The sequence below is a fragment of the Haliaeetus albicilla genome, chromosome 6, assembly GCF_947461875.1.
Source record: "Haliaeetus albicilla chromosome 6, bHalAlb1.1, whole genome shotgun sequence".
NCBI lineage: Eukaryota > Metazoa > Chordata > Aves > Accipitriformes > Accipitridae > Haliaeetus > Haliaeetus albicilla.
The window spans coordinates 44,106,738-44,130,135 of NC_091488.1; the positions used below are offsets into that span (position 1 = coordinate 44,106,738).

The following is a 23,398-nucleotide window of genomic DNA, read 5'->3' on the forward strand; positions in this document are numbered from 1 at the left end:
CAGCCGGAGAGAGAGGAGATATAAGGAGAGGGGAGGAGAGGGGAGCAGAGGCTGCAGACTGCAACCCAAATGAATGATCTGAGTGTAAAAATACCCATGCAGTTTCAGACAGAAAGTGGGTGGATTGAAGTCAACAAGGGATAGCTGAGGGTGTTTAACAAATGGTTTAGTGAAGGGCTAGTGAGGCAGGAAAGTACTTGTGGCACACAGAATAATAATGCTGTGCACGAGCATACTGAATCTGCAGTGCAATCTGAAGGGCGCTTCCAGATCTGCCCTGAGACAGAGCAGTAGCTGGGATATTTTTGTGTGTGCCTGCATGCAAGACCCATCATTTACAAGTAATAAGATGAATAATAATGATTGAACTTAGAAAACAGTAATTGGAGCTAGTTTTCCAAAGCAGCTGGATATCACCATTGTAACTCAGACCAGAAGAAAAAAAATCTAAAAAAAAATAGGCACTTTTCCTTGCTTCTCTCTCCTCTTCTTTATCCACAGAGGAATTAGGTGACCTGAGCTTCACAGGGCAAGAAGGCTCTGAGCAGCTTGCTCTGAGTATCCCTCTACTTCCAGAGGCAGGTGAACGAGTGAAGAGTGAATTCACACTTTAGAGAGCAGCGAAGACCATCTTGCCATGAAACCATTCACAGATGAAGATGTAGAAATCTACATCCAGAGCAAGGTAAGGCTTTATCTGTCCAGATTTTCTGTCTCCCACACTAGGTGTTGATTCTGAAGGGTGCCAAACTTGACAGTTAGTTGCTTGCCTGCTGTCTTCATTTCTGAGACAAGACTGGGTGAAGTTTCATGAGAACTGTATTTCTAATGAGATTTCTAGGTTTCTGTTGCAGAATGTTATCAGGGATCTGAGCTGGTAGCCTAATTTTCCAAGGTGCTTGTCTTCTTCTCCTTCAGATGTCCTGAATTTTTTCTCCGGATCTGGAATTCCCGATATGAGACTAGCTGTAATTGCCAGCATTTAATCTATGGAAAGGTCCTTCCCCTCTCCCTGTCCAGTGGTCTTGGCTTGACAGAAACAAGACTGAAACCATGCCAGGGGTTGCCTTTAAGAAAGACGCTTGTAGGAACTAGAGAGAGAGAGGAGACAGACACATATTGTTAGAATTCGCCCATCAGTCTGTCACCTCAGCTAAGGATACTTCTCTATATAGCATGATTAAAATAACATCCCTTATTAGCACATGCGGGCTGGAACCACGTTTTCTATTTTATGAGATGTTCCAGCACTCCATTTTTTTTCCCCATTATGAAATGAAGTAAAACAGAATAAAATCATCAATGAAACAACACTGTTTAATAAAAGCAACTCTAAGTGAGCCATAACATTTTTTAAAGCTGACGTGTTTCATCACAGTACTTAGGTAGGTCCTGTTTTATAGTCTGCTTTCCCCAACAAAATGCAAGACACCAAAGTGAAAAATCATTTCAAAATGGAAAACTGTAAAGCTTTCTGTTCTGTGAAGGAAGAAATATTCTGGTACCATGAAGGGGCTGGTAAAAAAGGTTTGTTTTCTCTATGGAAATGTTTTGGTGACAAGTAGGTATATTTCTTTGAGAACTTTTCGTTTTCAGCCATGCAGTGTTGTGCACCGGAAAATCATTCCATGAGAATCTGTTCAGTAAGCTATAATAGCGAACACTTCTCTGAAGGTTTATAAAGCAGAGCTACAAAGGAGGGAACAGAGGGAAGCCATGCACAGGAAGATGCTCATATGACAGCCATAAGTACAGGGAACAGAAGCGGAGTGCAGTTAAGCGAGGCTCATAGTTGCCAATATTTTAGGTTCTACAGAAAGTCTGTTTTCTAGCAGCCCTCCAGCTCTGATGGATTCCTAGTTTCTTCCTACTCCTGAGCCTCCTGTCCAAGTGAGGCTGCCTAACCTTCAGGCAGCCCCAGTGCTGCTTGTCAAATGCTGCTTGTTTTTGAAAATAAGTCAACCACCTGGTGCAATGAATCTCTATGATACCAAAGATTTCTTCCTTAAGCCGCTCAGCAAAGGAAAAACTCAAGTGCATATGGAGTTGATATGACTGGCTAAATAAGAACAAACATGAATGTTCTTAGCAATCCCCAGCAAATCCCAGTCCTGCTTTTTTCCTCCATAATAAAACCTTAACTGCCCTTGTTGTTCTGGGTTTGTGCATTTGTTTTGGCATGATTTCCAAAGTTAAGACCTGGTAAGGGGGATGCCAGTAGGTAGTAGAAGCGGCTATCCAACAAAGAGCTTATTCTGCGTCTTCTCCCAACATGTCTGTGCTGGTGCTAAAGACATCTTAGATAAATGCCTTGGCTCTTCAGAAGCTGCATTCACTCACTCATGTTCTGTCTTCTGATTTTTATGCCTTCCCTTCTGTAGGAAGGTTATATTTTCCAATAGCATGATTAGGGAGCTAATTATGGTTACCAACAGTTAGGACCGTCTGTCACATGCCCTTTGTTCTTTTATCCCTGCCCCAGCGATGAGGAGTACATGCAGAAAGAGGTGTTTAGTGGTACCTTCCTTAACAGGTTTTTTGAGAGTCTATACTCTCTTAAAGATTTCATGACAACTGCTGTAGTCTAGCCAGTAGGTGATGAAGGCACAATTAAATAAGGCCAGGCTGGGTTGGATGGATTCTCCCAGGATACTGGAGCTGGCAGAAAGTGTTTCTAGCAGGTGGCCCTTAGAGAGAACATAGCGTGAGCAATGCGTACAGAGGCACTCTTAGATCTCCGTTTGAGCTGACCCACAGTGATTGTATGCTTTCAACAGAAAAAGTCTGCTTTTTGTGTCTAAAAGCTCTTAGAAGTGGGCAACTTTCTCTACCGCTCATACCTTTTGCTTGTTTGAGAAACCATTAGGTATCTTGCTGAGCAAGTCAAGCTTATTGGACTGCTCTAAGGATTTCTTCTGGATGAGCAAAAATATGGTGGAGGAAATAGCTATAGCTGTAGGTGGAGAAGTGCTGTAAATGAAAGCTGAGATGAGGTGAAAATTAACATGGACTAAAATTTTCCAGTGTAAATTTTCTTAAAAAAAAAAAAGGTACATGTAAGCTAGCTAAAACTGGTCTCGGAGGGCAAGGATGAATTGGAATGAGGAGGAGGAGGGCGAATTACTAGGGAAATTAAAGGGTATTATATAAACATAAGGGACTATGTGTTGTTAGCATAGCAAAGAATCAGGATGTTAAGGGTAGATGAGAGCCCAGCAAAGGGAATAATATGATACTACAGTCTGATGTATTTCCCACTTCCAAAAACTATTCAGGCTTAGTAAAAATACTGTTAACTTTGTTGGCTGGTGGGGAAGATATTCAAACTCTGCTCATCTTCAAGCTCAGTGTTAGTCAATTGCTATTCATTGGTTAATTGGTCTTAGACAAGCACTAGTCCTTTTTAGTCCAATTGTATGGTCTGTTGTTGTGAAGAAGTGAATCTTTTTTGTCACCTCCCAGGGCCTGGGGACACGTTTCAACACATTTGAGTGTGTTGTCTGACAGGTCAACATGTGACATAAGGGTGTCCGAAAGGACTTTTCATGAAGTCCTTGTCAGTGGTATTTTCTAAAAGGGAGAAGAGTGTTATTTAGGTGCTGAAGAAGATGCTAAGCAAGCAGGACACAGGAGTTTTAGAATAGAATCACAGAATGGTTTAGGTTGAAAGGGACCTTTAAAGATCATCTAGTGCAACCTCCCTGCTGTGGGCAGTGACATCTCTCCTTAGGTCAGGTTGCTCAAAGCCCCATCCAACCTGACTTTTGGTGTTTACCAGCTCTGTCTCATGGTAAGTTGGTTGTAACACAGAGGGAACGATAAATTTTATTCCCGGTGCAACACAGGCACAAATGTTTCCGGGTGTTTTAGGTTGATTCTGTTTTCCACCAGAGGCAGAGACTGCACTTACCTCTAATATGAAGTGTCTTTCTTGGAACTGACAGGTAGAACAGCGACATTCTCTGGTTTCCAAAGCAGTGGAGGAGGTGCAGAAAATCATCCAGCAGCTGACCACAGAAATCAGCTCTAAGGCCACACGATTCCAGGCTATCTCCAACTCTGGCATTCACAATGAGAATATTAAGGTATGAACAAGAGCTCTAATATACTCTCTGGCAGCTTGTAGGCAATCAGTAAGTGATTTCTCCATTGCGCAAGTGTTTGTACGGACAGATACTTCACCCAAAATGCCACAGACAATGTGTTGACACTTCACTGAGGAAATTCTAGTGACTGACTGGGTCATAGGGACATACTCATGGACATCTTACAACTAGAGGAGCATCAGAGAGGGCTGGGTAAATCAGGCAGAGCCTCTTTTTACAGCTGCTGCTTTTACAAACAGCGTTTACTGCCAGAGCTGTCAATCTGCAAGCAGAAGCCAAAGCTCTTTGGGAGACAGAAAGAAAAAACTTGTACAGCAGTAACATAAGAAGACAAAAATGCTCATGCTTTCATGAGCTATGACTCATATTTTTCACAGGTGGAAAACCTGTCACCTCACTAAAAAAAGAAAAAAAAAAAATCAAAAATCCTTCTTCTGCTATGAACATTAGAAAGCTTCTTCAGAAAAATATGTTTTTTCTTGGTCATGGATTGGAACTTCTTTTTTACTGGGAAGGTATATGCTTATTAGTGGGAGAAGTTAAATGCCTCCCCATTTTAGACCATCAAATACCAAAATGATAATGTCCTGTCCCAGCTGTAACAGGAGAAGAATGGTTATTTCCTATGACTACTTAATACAAGAATAACTAGAGTAAGGGTATAAGAAACGATCATAGCAGTGGCAACTTCGAATGAAAATGATCTTTTTCATCTGAACTTGTTTACATACTCTAGCTATGTCAACCCTTATACTGAAATGCAGCCAGTTACAAAAGCAAACATGTAAAAGCAGGAGGCAACTTTTGCAGCTGTCTAGGATTGAAAGGGAAGAACTCTGTGTATCAAGCTGCTGGAAGGTTATGGAGGTGGAGGCAGAATATAGTTATCCAGTCTGAAATGTGTCTATTGCTCTGGGGACAAACACATTCAGATTTAGAACTTTTTTGGAATTTCACGTACCCCAGGGCTTGTGGTCTTGCCAATAGGAATGACCACAGTGATGTAAAACAGTGCCACATCCTGGTGTACATGTTCCTTAGTGCCATGGTCTGCCATCCGCCTCTCGTACTGGAACAAACCTGCTTGGCTAATGAGGTCTGACAGGAGCAGGGTCAGGGTAGAATTGGTGTTCTGGAATATAAAGCAGAACAACACCAAGGTGATCTATTCTGAGCAGTAATTTGGTATTACGGTAGGCTGATCTGAACAACTTCTGCTGAAAAGAAATCCTCAGAATGTGTTTTCTTAAAAAGTGGCAGATTTGTTAGTCATACTTGACTGAACCCAGTGCTATAAGTCTGTGGAAGTCACACTGGGAGGGCCTGGCTAACTTTGTCCTGTAGGTATGAGTCAGCAAGGAATGGGTTAATAATTTTTTTTTTTTTGGCTTGGGCTCTTCTGCTTCCAAAAAATAGAATCTTTAATATCATTGCCGACATAACTCAACCTAGAGGAAACTTGTGTCAAGGGAAAGCCAATGTATTAACTCTTCTGTGTTTAATTTTGCAATGTCTTTTTTCTGTCAATTAAATTTAGAGTGACTTTTCAGAACTTTCAGCTTTTGGTTAAAAGGAATTAATTTAACACGGTGAGGGGGTCTAGATTTGTTGAGAAGCTACAAGTCTCCTTTTAAATATGCAGGGCTGAGTGGGGAATACCTAAGAAAAGTCTCTAGATATTCCATGTTTTTCTGTAACCCAGGGGACAAAAAGTCAAAATCTCTACTAAAAAAACTTGAAATAAAATTCAGATGGACAAAATAGAATATTTTCTTTTTAAAACGTTTAAGTGTTTGTTTTAGTTGTGGCCCACCCTTTTTGCAGCTGTAAACTGCGCAGGGCTGATGCAAAAGCGGTGGAGGCTTCAGTAAGGCGTAATGAGCAGGTTAGCATCCAGACTAATTATTAGTACAGCACTGCCCAATGGCATTGCCAAGTGTTTAACTCTGTAATCTGGGGGGAGGGGGGGATCCTTCAACAAATAGGCTCAAAGGAAGCTTGCAGCTTTGCTCTGTGAATGAATGACCTGGCACATGCTTTCTTTCTGTTCTGTGTACTTCTCGTTTTCCTTTCTGCTTCTCTCAGGATCAGCCAGCTTTACTGGCCAAGTGGTCCGCTATGCTTCGGGGGAAGCGCCCATTCCACCCATCCATCCAGGTACAAAGCCCCCCTGCCACCTGGTGCCTGCCAGTCCGTATGCCTCCTTCCTCCTCGCCCACCCTCTTCTTCAGACAACTCTATCCCCCTCACCGATCCTCCCATGACTATTTCATCCTCCCTGCAAGAAACTTGCTTTTTTTGCTGAAAGCGTAAATATTTTATTTCTAACCTAATGCTTCTGTCTCCCTGGGATATCCTGGCCAGGATCGCAAGAATAAGGCTGTATTTAATTGGCCCAGCATACTGCAGGCAGGTTTTTAATGTAGCAGAATTGGCCATAAGTTGCACACCCCAGAATTTGAGGCTCTTGTCCAAGCCTGTGACTCGTTGGGGCCCGTGGTCTGGATATGGCGCGTAAGACCATCGTGTGAAAGACCATAGGTGTTGGACTGGGGTTTGTTTAGGACACCAGCTGCCCAGCTTTGCAGTGCCGTCCCCAGCCTTGTGATTTTGGGTGGTTCCTGGTAAGCCCCAGGTAGAGGAGCGTTGTGACTTGTATGTGAAGGCACTCACCTAACACCTGCAGCTCTTCCATTTAAAATCCATTGGGTGCCAGTGCCTACAAGTCAGCATCTTGGTACGGGAAGAAATGGTTGTTTATCTGCCAATGTGGCCGAGGCAGTGAGATGAGCAGTAACTGCATGACAGCCGTTGTATTTTTTCCTTATGGAGCCTAGAGCTTCGTTCCCGAGCTGCTCACAGGGTTTCTCAGCCTCACCAAACCTAACTTGTGCAGGTCAGCTTGGTCTGCAGTGTCATCCTTCCAGTATCCTCCTGCCTTTAGGTGGTTTATATCTGACAAAAGAAGGGCTTTCTGGTGTTTCCTTTGCCATTTCTGTGCTTCTGGCTGGCCATCTTTCGTATTTCAAATTCGCTTGCCAGGGAGCAGAGAAAACCGGCTGTCACACGGCTGGAGACCGGCACTGAGCTGAAATGGGGGTCCCAGACCCACGGGCAGAAAGTGTGAGTAGAAGCTCCAGAAAGGCTGCTGAGGACCATCAAAGCCTGTTAGTGCCCTCAGGACCCTGGCACGTCTGCAGCAATATTTTAAATGAGCTGAGCTACTGGGCAGGCCACCAGAATATTTTGGATTATTACAGGAGAGTGACAAGGGTGTTTCGTTCACCTCGAGGTAACCACCTTGCAGCAACAACCGCCACTTCACGTCCTGCTTGTGCAGCAGCTTCACCTTATTAATGCCAATGTAAATTAGGCTTGGTAGCAAGCCTCTGAGTCAACATGGTAAGTCTGAAGGAGTTTGAATGCCCTGTCTGAATACCTGGACCCGCGATTGCCAAATGCTTCCAAACCAGTGTTTGGAGATGTCTGGCTATGCCTTGGGCCAGTAGGAGGTTTCATGGCATTTGTGTCACCTCATTCACTCTTCACAAATACTGGTTCAGCGCTGGTTTTGTTGGAAAATGGTCATTCCCAAAGTGAGGCCAATTATTGTCTTGCAAACAAGCCTGCTGGTGGGTTTGTTATCCATCAGTTACTGTTTCCATCCTTACACTGTTTCTGGCTTCTGCTCAGCAGGAGAGGCTGTTTCCTACAGTATGGCTGGCCAAGACCTAGGTTTATTTCTGAGAATGCCACTGCCTGTGGTAGGCTCAGGCATGTCACTTGCCTCACGTCTCTGTCTCTTAAAGGACAGTCATGCGGAGTGAAACGCTTGTAAAATGAATGGGCCGTAGCCTTATTTTACTAAAGTCTGTAGTGGACTTTGAAAGAGGTCAGAAAAGTGCACTTTTTGCCATAGTTATTACTACTATTGAGCTCTAGGCTTATCTCTAGTAACTATTCTGAGGTCATAACTTGCACTATTTTATTTCCCTTTGCTGGATCTCAAAACATGCTCTCTGATGCTTTCCTGCTCCTTGGAAGCTGTTAGTTATTACATCTCATGCAATTGCAGGCTAGACATAACAAGGAATGGGGGCAACCGTAGCAGGTGTCATGGCAAATCAGTCAGTGCGCTTTTGTCTTCTATGGGCCATGGCTGTCACATCAGACACCTCCTAAGACAATTTTCTTTTAGTCTGCGTGCCTCCAAAGTAACCCTTGGACAGGCATAGAACAGGTCCCGGCTGTATTCAATTGCTCCTGCCGTGCCACGGCTTTTCCTTCTCTCCAAAGCCCCCTGTTTTACCTATTACTTCCTTAACCCTCTTTTCCTTACTTCAGGCTCGTGGATCTGCCTTTGTCTCCTCTCTCAATCTCTCTGCACTCTCCTAGGTCTTAGCACCCAGCCAGTTCCTCATCACAGTCCCTCTGCGTGGCCTGGCCGGGTACAGGGAATGCCAGGTCCGGCACTGGCGTTATTACACCGTGCACGGAGCCAAGCTCCTCTCCTCCGTACGGGACCCCGAGGAATTGCATCAGTGGCTAGAGGTGGAGCAGTTCTCAAAAAGCCTTCAGCAGTGGCATGAAACGGATGTGAACATCGAAGGTGATCTGGTTCCAGCCAAAGTGCTTCTCGTCTTCCGGGAGCTGGTGGAGAAGTCGATTATCTCCTGTAACCTCTCCAGTGAGTTGAGTGGGGACAGGTATAACGGGACTGTCTGTCTTCTGCAGCTGAGAGAGGGAACCATCACACACACAAACTGTTTGTTTGACTCACGTGGTCAGAAGTTAAAAAACAACAAACCCCTCCAAAATCAGGGAGCCTTTAGCCCATTGCAGTGATGACGTAGACCCGCACTGAAGATAGAATTAAGTAGTTCTTGGGCTCTTCATACCCAAGGTGTTGCTGCTTTCTTAGGAATTTGGGTAGGATCTGCAGCAACATCACCCTCACAGTTCAACCAAGATGCAACCCAGATTTTCAGAACATTTAGGAATTTGTTTGGGAAAAATCTTTTTCTACTATAGCACCTGCAATATATCTAGACTATCAAGGAAAATTGGATACAGGGAAAGTGCATAAGTTGGAGGAGAAAGTGCTTGAAGATGTGTATAGGGCAAGTAATACCCTGAGGAAACCTCAGCTACCCATAGCTTTCCAGCATGGGGTGGTGGGAACTAAGTAGAAGGACTTCTACTTAAGCAAAGTCTGTTGGACAAATGCTCTTTCCCCAGCGTCCAGGTTACTCCAGTGCTGTTCAGCAGAACTGGACTCAGGAAATTTGCTTTCAGTAACGGTGCTGATCCCTCTGTGAGCAATCCAAACCGCCTGTTTATTTCCTGTGGCTAGTCATACTAGAAGTGCTGATCACTGACATAACGCAATCAGTGGTGCATGTAACATGCCTTTATAGCTACAACATCTGTAGCAAGATGCTGGCTGAACAGTGATCCTCATGCTTAATTCTTAGCATCCTAGAGGAGTGTTATAGACTTCAGCTAATGAACACTTGGCTTGGTCCAAGCTAAATAGTCTGTGCCCATCTTTTCACATTAAGGTACTGTGACATGATCAAATCCGGACTGTGGTGCCTCTTCTCATAGCATGTTTCCAGGATGACTTTACTCATCAGCAGCCCAATATGGGTCTTCTGTATTCCAGAGAAATAGGAGCCATTTCCACTCATCTGATTGCACTCTGAATTTTAGTCACAGCAGAAAACATGTTAAAGTTAAGCACAGCTAGATCATTGCATTCTTCCAGGAAATACTTGTTATCATAGAAATGATTACAGGTTGAAAGATGAAGGGTTGGAAGGTTGAAATTTCACCGTTGCGGCTCACAGAAAAGATCAGGTGGAATGGGCTTGCACCTGAGACTTTACTTATGTGAAAATCATTGTGTTGAAGTGAAAACCTGCCATGTTGTCTAGTAGCAGTACATCAAGTTGTTGAGCCAGGAGAGGTACTTCCATGGGACCCAGGGAGTGATGTTTGGGCTGATGATTCTGATGCCTTTTTTGTAAGGCCAGCTGGGAGGAGATGAGCTAAGATGAAGTCAGGAGGAGTAATTACCATTTTTGTTTGTTTCCGTGAAGAATGAACTTCCTTCATCCCACAGTACAGCTAAAGCTACAGAAAAAATTCCCTGAATTCATTGCTTCCCTGTTTTTTAACTCTTTGAGCTCCAGCAAAACTAGTTTTTGAGGTGTCTTGCTTCTCATTAGTGGAAAAATAGGTAGGCCAATTGCAATGCTTTTGGAAAAATAGGTAGGCCAATTGCAATGCTTTGGGAAATGCTGTGAACATATTTGCATGCTGACACAGTGGTTGCTCTAATGCTTTTCAGCTGCTGGGTATCCCTGCTGAGGGCTTGGGAGCAGTGCAGTTCCTGGTTTGGCTCAGCAGGGAAACAACATGCAGATTTTACTGAGGGTTATAAAGTTCTGGTTGAGATGGACTCCACTATTTGCGAGGTAATTCAACCCTGTGCTTTCTGGAGGAGATGCTAAATTGCCATTGGGAGTAGGCAGGTATTTCCTCTGTGAGGGCAGAAGAGGTTGCCATCCCAAGTGTTCATCACTGTCCCTACAAGTCTGTTGTGCGGGCTCCTTGTGGAATTGCACCCTAGCCCGTGCCAATCAAAATGAGGTGGGTTAACACGCTGCTATTTAAACTGCTTATGGTAATCTGCTCCGTCTTTTACTTCAGTGGGTTAGAGCATGATCATGCAATTGGCTCAGATGGCAAAGCTGAAGGAACAGTCATCCTGCCAGAGTGACAGGGAGAGCTGGGGACAGAAACTTCTTCCATGAATGCAGCTGGACCACCAGGAAACCTCTCACTAAGTCCATTAGTTGCAGCTTTCATTCCTTTCTGCTCTCTTAGAGCACGTTGTTCCTGGAGATGAGCTACTCTTCTTTCACTGAGGAAACTTCTTTCCTCCAAATCACCATGGAAGTAACTTTTTGAGACTCGGCAGCCCCCGTGAGGCAAGCAGTTAGCCCTTTTTGTATGACTGCTCTGCAGAACAGGTCCTAAATTCTTGCATTGTCTTCTGTGCAAGTGCATCTCTGGAAACCAAACTTAGAGATGCCCCACAAAACATTCTGAATGACTGGCAAGGGTAAGTCATTTGGTCTGATTACGGGTTCTCTGAAGGAATAAGGATATCTTTAGATATGAAGCATTCATCTGGTCCCCTCTAATCTGCAGTGATCTCCTTATACTGTACCATTAGAAATGTTAGGTTGCACCAGTTATCTATCTGTATTTTTAAGCAGCTGGTGCTAGGATTTAACAGGACCCACAAAGGAAAAAAAAAAGCATGGTAATTGAGCATAAAATTGAGACCTTAGTTGTTCCTTCATCTTCTTCCTGTTCTCATTCTCCAGGGTAGATTTAGATGATAAGTCTTTCTCTTGTATTCTGCTTATGGCATTGAAGAGAAAGTGTTAAGACAGACCAATAGAACTGCAAGACCCTAGACAGGCTCTTGCTTGGCTTGCGGAAAAGGACATTTTCATCTTTATTATCTTTGCTTGTTCCTTCACAGGTAAAGTGACAGTGCTGGAGAGCTTCAGCTCAGTGGTCCGGGTGGCGGTGGAGACATCAGAATCCCAGGTCGAGGTGGAGCTGGTCCCTGCTGTGGAGATTCCAACTTGCTGGCCCGAGAAAGCCCGGTGGCCTCGTTGCCTTAAGCGTTGGCCTTCCCAGGAAAAAGTGCAGTGCATCAAGGTGAGCAGTGTGAAAAGCACTATTAAGTCTGTGCTGGAATTTACCTCACAGGTGTTTGACAGTGGTTTCCCAAATGGAGGACTGCATGGTGATGCAGGCAACAGTACAGTTGGAAGGCGTATTCTCTAGAGGAGCGACATTTCAAAGTATTCTGTCAAATTTTATTGGGATTTTTTTTTCCTCCTTACAGTGGTGAATTCTATGGAAGAAAAACTGAGTTAACTGTTTATTGCATGAGTCTCTCACACACAGCTCTGCCTGTGTAGCTCAGTGCTGACAGGCATCGTTCTTGCTGTTCTGCTCTGCCTCCTGTAAGCCTTCTGCAAATGGGCTGCTATCTTGCAGTTTTCCCTCTGGCCTAGTCCCACCTTCTCCTACAATGCTCATGGCTGGATTCTGGCACTCCAGCTCAACCCAGTTGCTATGTTCGTGCAGGTCCCATTCCGCCTCCCAGTCCCGCTCCTCTCCCATGCACGACCTGCTGCCCCATGGCAAAGTGCCTGCAGAGCTGCACCTCTGCTGTAGTAGCACAGCTGGTACTGTACCTGATGGCTCTGGAGCTGGGTCTCCTGGCAGTAACTGCTATCAGCACACAAGGAAACAAAACAAATTATGTGTTTGTTTGACTAAGAATTAGGATGGGAGCATGACTCATGTTTGCTGCCTCTGCTAACCCTGTTCAGAATACAGTTTGAGAGACGTCACACATCCTTTTTGTAACATCTCTCTGCACTGCTCAGAGAATTTTGCCTCTGATCTGGTGTCACACTTCCCCTTTTGTCCACAGTCGCTTGGTTTCGACCTTTTGGCCCGCTCCAATTATCACTGGCAGCTGTGTTTCTCCCGCGCTGAGCATATACTCATGGAAGGACTTGATGAAGATGGTGGTTGTCGCATGAAGTGCTTCAGGGTCATGAGGCAGATGAAGGAAGATGTCTGGTGTGCTGGAAATAAACCTGTCATCACAGCTTATCACCTTCAGGTAGGCATCACCATGATACCAAGATACGGTTTCAGTATCTGTTGCAGTGGCTTCCGTCCAGTAATGTCAAAATATCGTGGCTTAAATCACTGTAGCATCTATGTAACTTCTAAGGTAACTGTCAAAACTGCAGTACTGTTTCATTGCTTTACAGTGGCAAGAAGTTCAGTAAATATATATGCCAAACTTCAATAAGAAACTAAAGCCTGTAGGAACATTGTGATTGCAGCAACAAAAATAACGTTAAGAGTTGAGGCCCCTGCTCTGTTTGACTTCACATAGGCATTGTAATATTGTCTTTAATAGCATGGTTGCCTCCTGCTTCTTGACTATCCCAGCCATCCGTATCCATCTATCTGTCTGGAGGAAAATTCTGCATTTGTCTTTGTGGATATCCACCAAGCAAAATTCTCTTAGGTGAGCATTATTTCATGAACGAGGTGCAAACTACAGTTCTGGTGGTGTCTCACCTGGGGTGGGAAAGGAAGAAAGAGATAAAGGGGTGGTAGCATCCTCCCTGCACGTACTTCAGGGTTCAAGATGGCTTCAAACAACGTTTGTGAAGAAGAGACAGAAGGCTCTGCTATGACCGTGTCCCCACATCTGACAGCTGCAGACACTGGTGGACCACAGGCAGCACCATTTATCAGACAGTAGAGCAATCCTGTTTTCTGGGCCTCCATCCTCCTGGAGCTGCCAGGGAGAGGCTGTTCTCCTCCCTTGAAGCCTCAAGCCACTAGGCTTCCACAGTAGTTACTGATCTTTTGGTGTCCAAAACCAGATGCAATGCCAAGATTTCCCCTAAAGAAAAGGTTGCGACTATCAAATGCCATTATAGTCATGGGACTCATCTAAGTCATGATGGAGTCAAAAAAGAGTTGACGAGGCTGTTTATAGCTTAGCAGAATGCAAAAATTCTCAGTGCCTGTAAAAACAAGCTGGTAGGAAAACTGTTTTAGGTAGGAGAAAGTGAAAAACCATTTAACCATTAGTAACGATCTCTTTCTGTGGCTGAAGGAGAAGGAGGTGCAGGAAGTGCTGTTGCACAGACTCTTGATCAAAATAAAAAGCTCTTTAGAAGCTCTTCCGTTCTTTACTGTAACTGTACTTCAGGCTTTTACTGCAAGAGAGGATTAGTTTACCAGACAGAAGGAATGCTTCAACATTACTTACATTAAAAAAAAAAAGGGGGGGAGAGAGAAACAGTCAGTGGATAAACCAGCAGTTGAGCAGAGGCTTAGTATGAGGTTTCTTCACATTATCAGGTTTCCCCTGTCAGAGGTATCCAACAGTTATGATTAAACAAGACTCCATATGAAAAAGATCCTCTATGACAGAGGAAATCCTTCCCCCAGAAGTTGGGAAAGCCTTAGAGGACTGAGTAAGCACACTCATTATGCATACCTCCGTAGGAATGAAGTTCAAGATCGGGAAGTCCAAAAAGACCCAGGTACATTTTGAAAGCCAACTCTATGCCTCCGGTAGACAGCTGGGAGTTATAAATGCTGGGGATAGATCACCTGAGGGAAGAGCAGCACTATTTTCCTTGCCTCCAGAAACTTCGTTGCATTTGCTGCTCATGGATCTTGCTGAAGTAGTTTTAGTGTGAGGAAAGGTAACTAACTGCTCTGCAAGCCTCCAAGGAGTAGCTCTCGCAGAGTTACAGCTTGAATTCCTCACTATGGCTTTTGTTCCCCAGCAACGTTTAAAAAAAGGTCTTTGTGGTTATTGCAGCTGTGAACAAAAAATTGTTCACATTTGAAAAGCTGCCTGAGAAGAAATTTGTCAGCAATACAACTATTGCAAGGCCTACTGCAGGAAAAAAACAAACCAGGCAATCCAGAAAAGTGTGGCTTATTTTGATGAAATTCTACCTCTGAAGGAACAGAGGAGTCAAAGGCTGCAGTTTGGCCACATCTCACAGCGTCTGTGGGTCTCTTTTGGGCCGCTGAATCTGCAAAATAAAATTGGGATTCAGAGGCCAGTAAGGAACTTAGCAGAATTATTGAACCCAAGATGGGTGACTTTGTACTTTAAAAACTGATTTCAGGTTGACCAAGGCAGTCAGTATGACTTTTTTTTGGTACAGTAAGTGTAAGTACCTTGAGAAAATTCTTCTCAGTCATAAGCAAGTCTGGAAAATGCAACATGGGCGTGTAAAAGTAATACTGTAAGAGCAATAATCATATGCATTTTGTTATTTTAACTATAGATTTCTCAAATGTTACATTACATAAAATAAACATGGGGGAATAGAACATAGCACTTGCTGTATTACATATCGGAAAAAAACAGGCTGCACTTGACCGAAAAGCATGCCCTGCACCTGCAATAGTTGCTTGGAATCTCAGTCTGGGATGCAGGTCTGTGTGCATCTTCAGCACAAATACAGCTGAAGCTAACAAATAATTACGTTAGTCTGGTTATTCTTCTCTTAGCACCTACCGGCTTCTACACTTGTATAATAGGCCATTTTCTACACCCTAAAGTGCCTGGCATTTCTACAGAGGCTCCTGCTGGAGGATGGAAAACAGGCTAAGGTTATTTTAGCAAGACCATTTTTCTTGGGCTCCCGGCCCAGTCAATAGGGAAGGAGAGATCGTAACCAGGCACGTCAGAGTTGCTCTGCCTGATCCCCGCAGGAGGCTTTAGTTGCGATCCCTCCGTCGCAGAAACGTTAACACGGGGAGATAGCAGTGCGAGTCTTTCTGATTTCCAAAGCTGTCAGCCACTTACCAGCACTAAAACTGCCTTAGTAAGCTGTGTGAGCCCTCAACAGAACCTCTAACACCTCTCCTCTCCCATCTGCTTCTTGCAGACAGTGCTATTCTGGACGTGTGAAAAATACCCACGCACCAAGGATTGGCGCTGCTTCCCCGAAGCCTTTCTGAGGCTGGTACAGAAGCTGCACAAGTGTGTAAGCCAGCACTTCCTCAAGCATTACTTTGTCAAGAACACCAATCTGCTCAAATATGCCAACACCAGTGACCTGGACCTGGTGGCCAGCAAGCTCGCGGTCTTCTTGGAGGACCCCGTCTTCTGCCTGGACTGAGGCAGGAAAAGGTCTACTCACCCCAAACCCGAGCTGATCCCCCGCCTCCTCTCCCCGCCTGTGGTTGTTCTTCGTGTCCTTCCAGTAGATGTTGCAGCTGGCTTTGTAAGACAGTTGGCACATGCAGCGTGAAAGAGAAGCGTCAAGCTGGCAGCAGTGGGCGGTGAAAACTGATGGGAGGTATCGCTTGATGCCCAGCTGATCTAATTTGCTTTCAACAGTGACAGCCTTCCTGGAAGCTACAGCCAGTGAAACCCAACTTTCTGTGTCAGTCAGAGGAGGCAACTGCCTCGTTCTCCGTCTCCGGTCTTGTGGCACCTAAGCAGAAAGATGGTGCAAAGAAGTCTCGCTCGGCTGCCTCCCCGCTGTGTAACCTAGCGCATCTATTGTTACCGCTTCCCCCTTTCTCACAAAGGACGGCGGGTTTAATTCCCTGCTTACCTCACAGGCCAGCTCTGCAGGAGAGCAGAGGAACATTTCTGAAGTGTACTGAAGCTGGAAGCTTTCTCAGAGGCACTTTGATGCCTCTCTCTCCAATTAAATGGGATCCCGCTCCAGTACGAAGATAACCATGCTGCTCGTGTTGAATAGCTCAAGGGAAGCAAGAGGAGGAACGGTGGGTTTTGCCTCCTCCTCGTTTTATTCTCCTCCACTTCCATTTTTCTTCCAGTTGCTTCAAATATGTTTTTTGTGTGTTTGCCTTTGCCAGTTGTGTTAGTGCCATACGACCAGGGGGCTTTGCCAGAGCCGAGTTCGCTCCCACCCCTGGCTCCATCCAGCAGGCTGGAGGCGGAGCAGGTCTTTCCCTAGTTGTTAGCACCCACATATTTTTGGGGTGGTATACAGAAGGAGAATATTTTTCAAAAGCTGTTAGCTCCAAAACCCCCAGTCCTTTTAATATTATGGATGTTCAAAAAGAAAATCGGTTTTAGTGTTTTAAAAGAACAGAGTTCTAGAATGAGTATAAAGAATGTCGGTTTTAATGTTATTAAATCACTGAAACTAAACCAAAGTGGGCTTTTTTTTTTTTTCCCTCACACCTGCACAGGAATGTAAATAAGTATCTCCTTTGCCAAGGGAGGTGGCAGAGAGAGGATTTGCAGCCCATATTCCAGGGAGCTGCTGCAGTGCATGGCCTGCAAGATGACCATCCGTGGCAGAGCATCTCCCCCTTGTGTCAAATTGTGGTCTAACCACGCATCTTCAGCACAGCCTCTGCTTTCTGGCTTGATTTTGTATGCCGGAGTATGTTCAGAAGTCCATGGGGAGAGATGGGATTTATCCCAGAGCACTGAAGGAGCTAGGGGATGTTATGGCAAGGCATCGATCATCTACCAAAGGTCTTGGGAGTCTGGGGAGGTCCCTGCTGACTGGAAGCTCGCCAGTGTTATTCCAATTTACAAGAAGGATGTGAGGGAAGAGCCCAGGGAGCTACAGACCTGTTAGTCTAACCTCAATTCCTGGAGAAATTATGGAGAAGATTATACTGGGTACTATCGAAAGGCATTTAAAGAACAACGCAATCATCAGGCACAGTCAGCGTGGGTTCACAAAGGGAAAGTCCTGTTTAACTCATTTGATATCCTTCTGTGTTAGGGTCACCCGCCTAACGGATGAAGGGAAGGCGGTGGATGTTAGTTTTTTCTGGATTTTAGTAAGGCTTTTGATACTGTCCCTCACAGCATCCTTCTGGACAAGCTGTCCAGCTGTGGGATGAGCAGGTTGACGGTGTGCTGGGTGAAGAACGGACTGAAGGGCAGAGCTCAAGGGGTTGTAGGGAATGGGGCTACGTCTGGCTGGTGACCTGTCACCAGCAGTGTTCCTCAGGGTTCAATTCTAGGGCCAGTTCTCTTCAAACTGTTTATCACCGATCTGGATGCAGGAGTTGAATGCACCATTAGCAAGTTTGCTGATGATACCAAACTGGGAGATGCTGTTGACTCTCTGGAGGGACAAGAGGCCTCGCAGAGAGATCTAGATAGATTGGAGCATTGGGCTATCATTAATGGAATAAAATTTAACAAGTCCAAAAGCCGGATTCTGCACCTGGGACGGTGTAACGCCGGGCACAAGTGTAAATTGGGAGAGGAGTGGCTGGAGAGCAGCTCTGCAGAAAGGGATCTGGGGGGGGCTGGTCGACAGCAGGCTCAATGCGAGCCAGCAGCGTGTGCCCTGGGAGCCAAAAGGGCAGCCTGCACCCCGGGGGGCATCAACCACAGCCTGACCAGCCGCTCCAGAGGGGATGATCCCGCTGTATGCGGCGTTGGTGCAGCCTCACCTTGAGGGCTGTGTGCCGTTCTGGGCCGCGCAGTTTAAGAAGGACGTGAAGGTCCTTGAATGCATCCAGAGGAGGGCAACAAAGCTGGTGAGAGGGCTGGAAGGCATGTCCTCTGAGGAGCAGCTGAGGACTCTGGGCTTGTCGAGTTTGGAGGAGAGGAGGCTGAGGGGTGACCTCACGGCTCCCTACAGCTTCCCGGGGAGGGGGAGTGGAGAGGGAGGTGCCGAGCTCTTCTCCCTGGGATCCACGGGTAGGACTCGTGGGAATGGTTCAAAGCTGCGCCGGGGGAGGTTTGGACTGGACATCAGGAAGCATTTCTGTACCGAGAGGGTGGTCAGACACTGGAACAGGCTTCCTAGAGAGGTGGTCGATGCCCCGGGCCTGTCAGTGTTTGGGAGGCATTTGGACAATGCTCTTAACAACATGCTTTGACTTTTGGTCAGTCCTGAAGTGGTCAGGCAGTTGGATTAGATGATCATTGTAGGTCCCTCCCAACTGAAAGAGTCTATTCTGTTCTATCTGCTTCCTTGTCCTTCACCCAAGGAGGAGGCTTTCTTCTACAGTTAATTCTTTGGCAGAGAAGAATATGGGTCAGGCAGGATCCCAACTGTGTGGTCATTCTTGTAGTGGCCTCCTGCAGACCTGACCCTACCACGAACCCGGTGCCCTCTTTGCTCAGGACCTGGAAATACCCTTCAAGTTGCCTTTCCACGTGGGTAACCGCGTTGCGTGGAACCATTTTGAACAGGTAACTTCTCTTGCTAAGCCTTTGTTCTCCGGGCTGGTTTCTAAATGGGGCAGAAATGGCAGTTTCGTGATGACAACCCCCCGTTAAAGCGTGGCTTTCCTGTTTCCCATGAGCAGAGCTGTTTCAGTAAAGAGCAAAGAAATGCCAATCTGCCGAGCAGAGTCCGCCAGCTGTGACAATGAAGTAATGTCTCCTGTTCTGTCTTGGTTTTGTCTCGTGGTTGAAGGGCTAGCTTCTGAAGTTGGAGGAGGGCAAAAGCAGTTCGAAAGGACAGCGAGAAGTGTTCAGGGCTCTTAATCCCAAGTTTGATATTTTACTGCTCTGATGCACGATTCTTTTGGGATTTAGTTGTGGCTGTTGAAGAATTTATCTCCCTTTGTAGCCAGGGGGAAAAGCATTTCAGTGGTGATATCTTAACTTGGCTGCAGCTGCCTATCAGAGTCCTCAGTCGCTGCGGTTCACAGCCTGCTCGCTGCGAAGTGAAATCGTGGGCATACACAGTGTGCTGCGGAACCATGAGGTGGAAGGTACCGCTGCTCTGCCAGGGCGCAAACTCTCACAGCCAGGAATGAATCAGCAAAGCCAGTAAGTGAGCACAGAATGATGGACCCCTGCTTTGAGCCAACTCTGACATTTTTTTTCCTCTCTTTTCTTGTTGATACACAGGCAAATGCATCAGCTAGCGTATGCTGCCGCGGGAAATATCATTGTGACCATAATAAAACTAAAGCTCTGCCCTGGAAGGCATGTTGCTATTGACCACAAAGGCACAGGAATCATCCCCAGCTTTTTCTCCAGGGCAGCAAGACATGACACAGCTGGCCGCTAGCAAACAGTGAGGGAAAAGGCTTTGAAGGAAGAATCTTACGTGTTCATTGAAGTGGTTGAATAAAAGAATTTATTCCACCTCAGAGATAGGTGGGCGGAATACTACATACTATCTTGTATTATCTAGTGCAGGTCTGGTTGGGGGTGGTGGTGGGGTGGTTGTGAGGCAGTTTTTTTGCGGTGGTGGGAGAGTTGTGCAGGAGGTGTCTGATAAAAAACCTTGCCAAATATACTTGTTGCATTTCTCAGCACAGTAAACTTTCTGCAAATAGCTTTGCACTTACACATCCAGCCTGATTGCAAAATTATGCCCTTGTCCCAAGGTTTTCCTCCAGCAAAGGATATCACACTGTGTTTTGCCCACAGAATAAGTTTTATGTTTTGTATTTTTAATTTTTCTGTAAAAAAAAATTGAGCATCTTGACAAATACAGACTTTCTTGAAGCACATTAAATTTAATCAAATGCTCTATCTTTGTTCAGAATGTCTGGAAGGAATGACCATTCATCCTCCCTCTCTTTTTAATTGCTTTCATGAGTATTTGCTCTATCAAGGAAGGAAGGGGAATTCTTGACTTTCATAATTTCTTTATGGTTGGCTGTGACTTTTTGCTTACCTCTCGGTTTTGCTTGCTCTCCTCAGCTGAATTATTGTCTTTAAAACAATGCATATGAAGCACAGCACTCAAGAACAACAGACATTCCCAAAGCATTCGCACAAGCAAAAGAGGGAGAAATTCAAATGCATATTTGTGACAAGACGTGGGGTGCAATGAGTGTTTACCAAAATCCTGCGTTCAGGAGGTATGAAACAGCAGCTCTGAGAGAAATTTCGGCTGACTCACGGCTGAGGTCTTGACCACCGTGGCCTTTGCACAAGGCGCCGGCACTCAGGCTGAGTGCTAACTGTATTTTTCAAGGTATTTGAAAGGCAGCTTGTTCAAGGTAGCTTTTCGCTAGCTGCTGGGTGGGCAGGAGAGGCGTGGAATGATCCTCACTGTCGTTCCACGGGCTGGAGCCTTGAGTGGGATGAGGGATGCTGAGATGGCTCATGGTGGGTGCTCAGGGTCTCCTTACAGCTATGGGACATTCTCAGCCCTCACCGCAGGCGTTATTGCTCCATCTATCAGAAACTTCGATTTGAAGTGTGTTGCTCTGTTCCCATAGAAAACCTTACAAAATTCGTGATGTTTTAGTCCTTGTACATTGTCTGCCTTTAAGTCACTAGAGGGCAATGTCTCTCCGAAACACGCGCAGGGATCCGGGATCTCACTTGCGCTTAAAATCAGCATCTTGTTAGTTACCATTGAACTGACACAAATGAACTGGATTAATTTAATGCTAAATTCTATTGCCAAAAAGGCGAGAAGGAAAGAGACCATGGGAGAGCTTTTTAATAAATAGCAAGACTCTGCTAAAAAGACTCTAAACTCCAGGAACCACTCCAAGAGCCAGAATATGGATTTATTGCTTTCTGCAGCAAAAGATGGGCTGGCGGTAATTCCCAACAGGCTTGATTTGGGAAGAGCACCGGCAAGCAAAGTGCAGGCAGGGTTCTGGGAAGGAGGGAACTTGCGGGAATAGCCACCACCCTGCTCCATCAGAGCATGTCTCCTGTCCTCTCTCCATGGGGAGGGACTCCCACATGTTCCTGCGTCCCAAGCACCTCTGTCTCCCTCTTTTTCTCCTTCTGCCCCCCCTTCCCCCCCCCCCAAAAAAAGAGAGATTTTCTCTGAACAGTTTTTCTGATGCCACCCCTTTGGCTCTGGTGGGAATGGTCGTTTCTGAGTGCGCATCATCTCTCCTTTATGTCGTGGGACCCAGGTGGACACAGAGGCTGTTACAGACCATCGACCTCCCGCTTATGCTCCATCTTTAGTTTGGAGTGATGCCCAGCAATGAAGTTGGAGTACCTTGCAAACTATGTTCCCAGTGGGAGCAGCTCAGCCCCTTCTGAGCGAAACTGGGACACGGACAGTGATAGATAAGATAACAGGCTAATTCTGCCTTCACACTAAATATTTTTCTCCTTACCAATGCTAGGATTGCTGGTTTGGAGGATAAACATATTTTTTATTTTTATTTCCACTCCCCTCCAGGAGTCTTATCTGAGGCCCTTGCAATGTCGCATGAGACAGTGACACAGCACCCGTGCTCAAAACATGGTAAGAGATCCCACTCACCCTATCGAGCCAACCTTTGCCATCGCTGTAGGAGGTAGCATATGTATTTTAGCCTGTTCTGACCCAAGCCGTTGTTGCAAAAAGAAATGGAGAATGCTTTCATCATGATACAGGTATTTGTCAGTTCTGCTCCAAGCAACGCCTTTGGTCTGAAAGAAAGGACAGGATCAGAGCCTGGCTTTGAAAGCAGCTCCTGGATAGGTGATGAGGAATGCACAGATGCTACCAGAGGCCAGGCCTGTGGGGAGTGCAGAATGTATTTTCCACAGGAAAGATTCTCTAATTTACCCTTAGCATCCTCACAAATAGAAATTACAAGGAAATGCATCAAGGAAAGAATTAATCAGATTGAAAGGCTTTGTAGTAATTAGAAAAAAGAATGGCGTCTTCTCAGGCTCCCCTGGGTGGTGGTAATTACCAGCTGCACAACCGTGGTTTGTGCAACTTAAAGTTTTCTGGATTAAAAAGCTAAATATCTTCTTGTTTCCTTTCTTAGAGAAGCCACCCATGGAATCGGCAGCTACGCAGGCCAACAGCTCCGAGAAAAGCGCATCGAGCCCCCTTCAGCCTGGCAGGGCATCACTTGACGTGCGGGGTGGTCCAGAGCCTGACCCCAAGCCGTGGCTCAGTTGCATCTGGCCCGTTGCATTTTTGCTGTTGCCTTGGAGGCGATGGGTACCATTTGTTATCCAGCAACCCAAACCCCTTCTGTCGCAACTGCTGGCAGCCTCAGATCCATCTGCTTCTGCTCTGCATCCCAGTGGCAAAGGCCAGGTCATAGTCCTTTCTGGTGCCAATATTGTCACTCACGTGGCTGGGGGGCAAGGTTGCGTGCGCTGTAACTCAAGGGGGCTAGGTAACGCTTTCCAGGAAAGGAGTTTTATTAGTTCAAGAGAGCTTATGAAAGTCCAATTCTCAAGCTAGTAATGAAGAAGAAAACACAGCTCAGGGAAATAAAAAAAAAATCCCTCGCAAAAAGAATTTTTAAGGAAATTAACATCAAGTGGTGAATTCCTGGGATCCCCTTTTAAAAGGGTAAGGACACAGGGCTGGGAGGGATCTCATCAGCCGTGAAATCCATCCGCCGCTCTTTCTGGGCCTTCCCCCTAAATGAACAGAGAGCTCTTTTAAAGGTAGTTAGACACTTTGCTCCTGGCTCCTCGGGCCGGCAGACTGTTTTGGACCCACACAGATCGTTAGGAGCTTTCTTTGAACTTTCAGCCTAAATGTGTTCACAGCCAGCACTGTCTGGTTTCATACCAGCACAGACTCAAGCTGCTGTTCTCCCTCTGTAGGGTTTGCTGTCCGTGCAACCATCACAAGGGTAATCATAAGCTCCCTTGGCTTTAGCAGAGCATGACTAGATTTGCCAAACACTTTGGTCTCTTTTTCTCTGAAAAAAACCTCTGTTCCAGTCCTGCTCTGCATCTTTTCCAAGTGTAACTCATCTCAGTGTGGATAACCAGGGTGGTCTGCAGCATT

General features: G+C 45.7%; 1 protein-coding gene across 2 annotated transcripts; it reads left to right on the top strand.

Moving 5' to 3' along the window:
- Positions 1-19,208, top strand: MAB21L3 (mab-21 like 3). 2 transcript variants are annotated; one of them, XM_069785836.1, is made up of 8 exons: positions 1-115; positions 502-685; positions 3,945-4,085; positions 6,192-6,263; positions 8,502-8,793; positions 11,665-11,846; positions 12,634-12,828; positions 15,647-19,208. In XM_069785836.1, exons 2-8 carry the CDS (start codon positions 638-640, stop codon positions 15,878-15,880), a joined length of 1,164 nt encoding a protein of 387 aa, XP_069641937.1. In that variant the 5' UTR covers positions 1-115; positions 502-637; the 3' UTR covers positions 15,881-19,208. The 2 variants fall into 2 exon arrangements, with proteins under 2 accessions (XP_069641937.1, XP_069641938.1); XM_069785837.1 differs by lacking the exon at positions 1-115 and adding an exon at positions 226-341.
- Positions 19,209-23,398: the final 4,190 nt, after the last annotated feature.

Bases quoted from the DNA above. Each gene is read 5' to 3' on its own strand.
- MAB21L3 (XM_069785836.1), top strand. From the start codon at position 638: ATGAAACCATTCACAGATGAAGATGTAGAAATCTACATCCAGAGCAAG. The intron at 11,847-12,633 runs GTGAGCAGTGTG...TTTTGTCCACAG, and splicing joins AAAAAGTGCAGTGCATCAAG to TCGCTTGGTTTCGACCTTTT. The intron at 12,829-15,646 runs GTAGGCATCACC...TGCTTCTTGCAG, and splicing joins TCACAGCTTATCACCTTCAG to ACAGTGCTATTCTGGACGTG.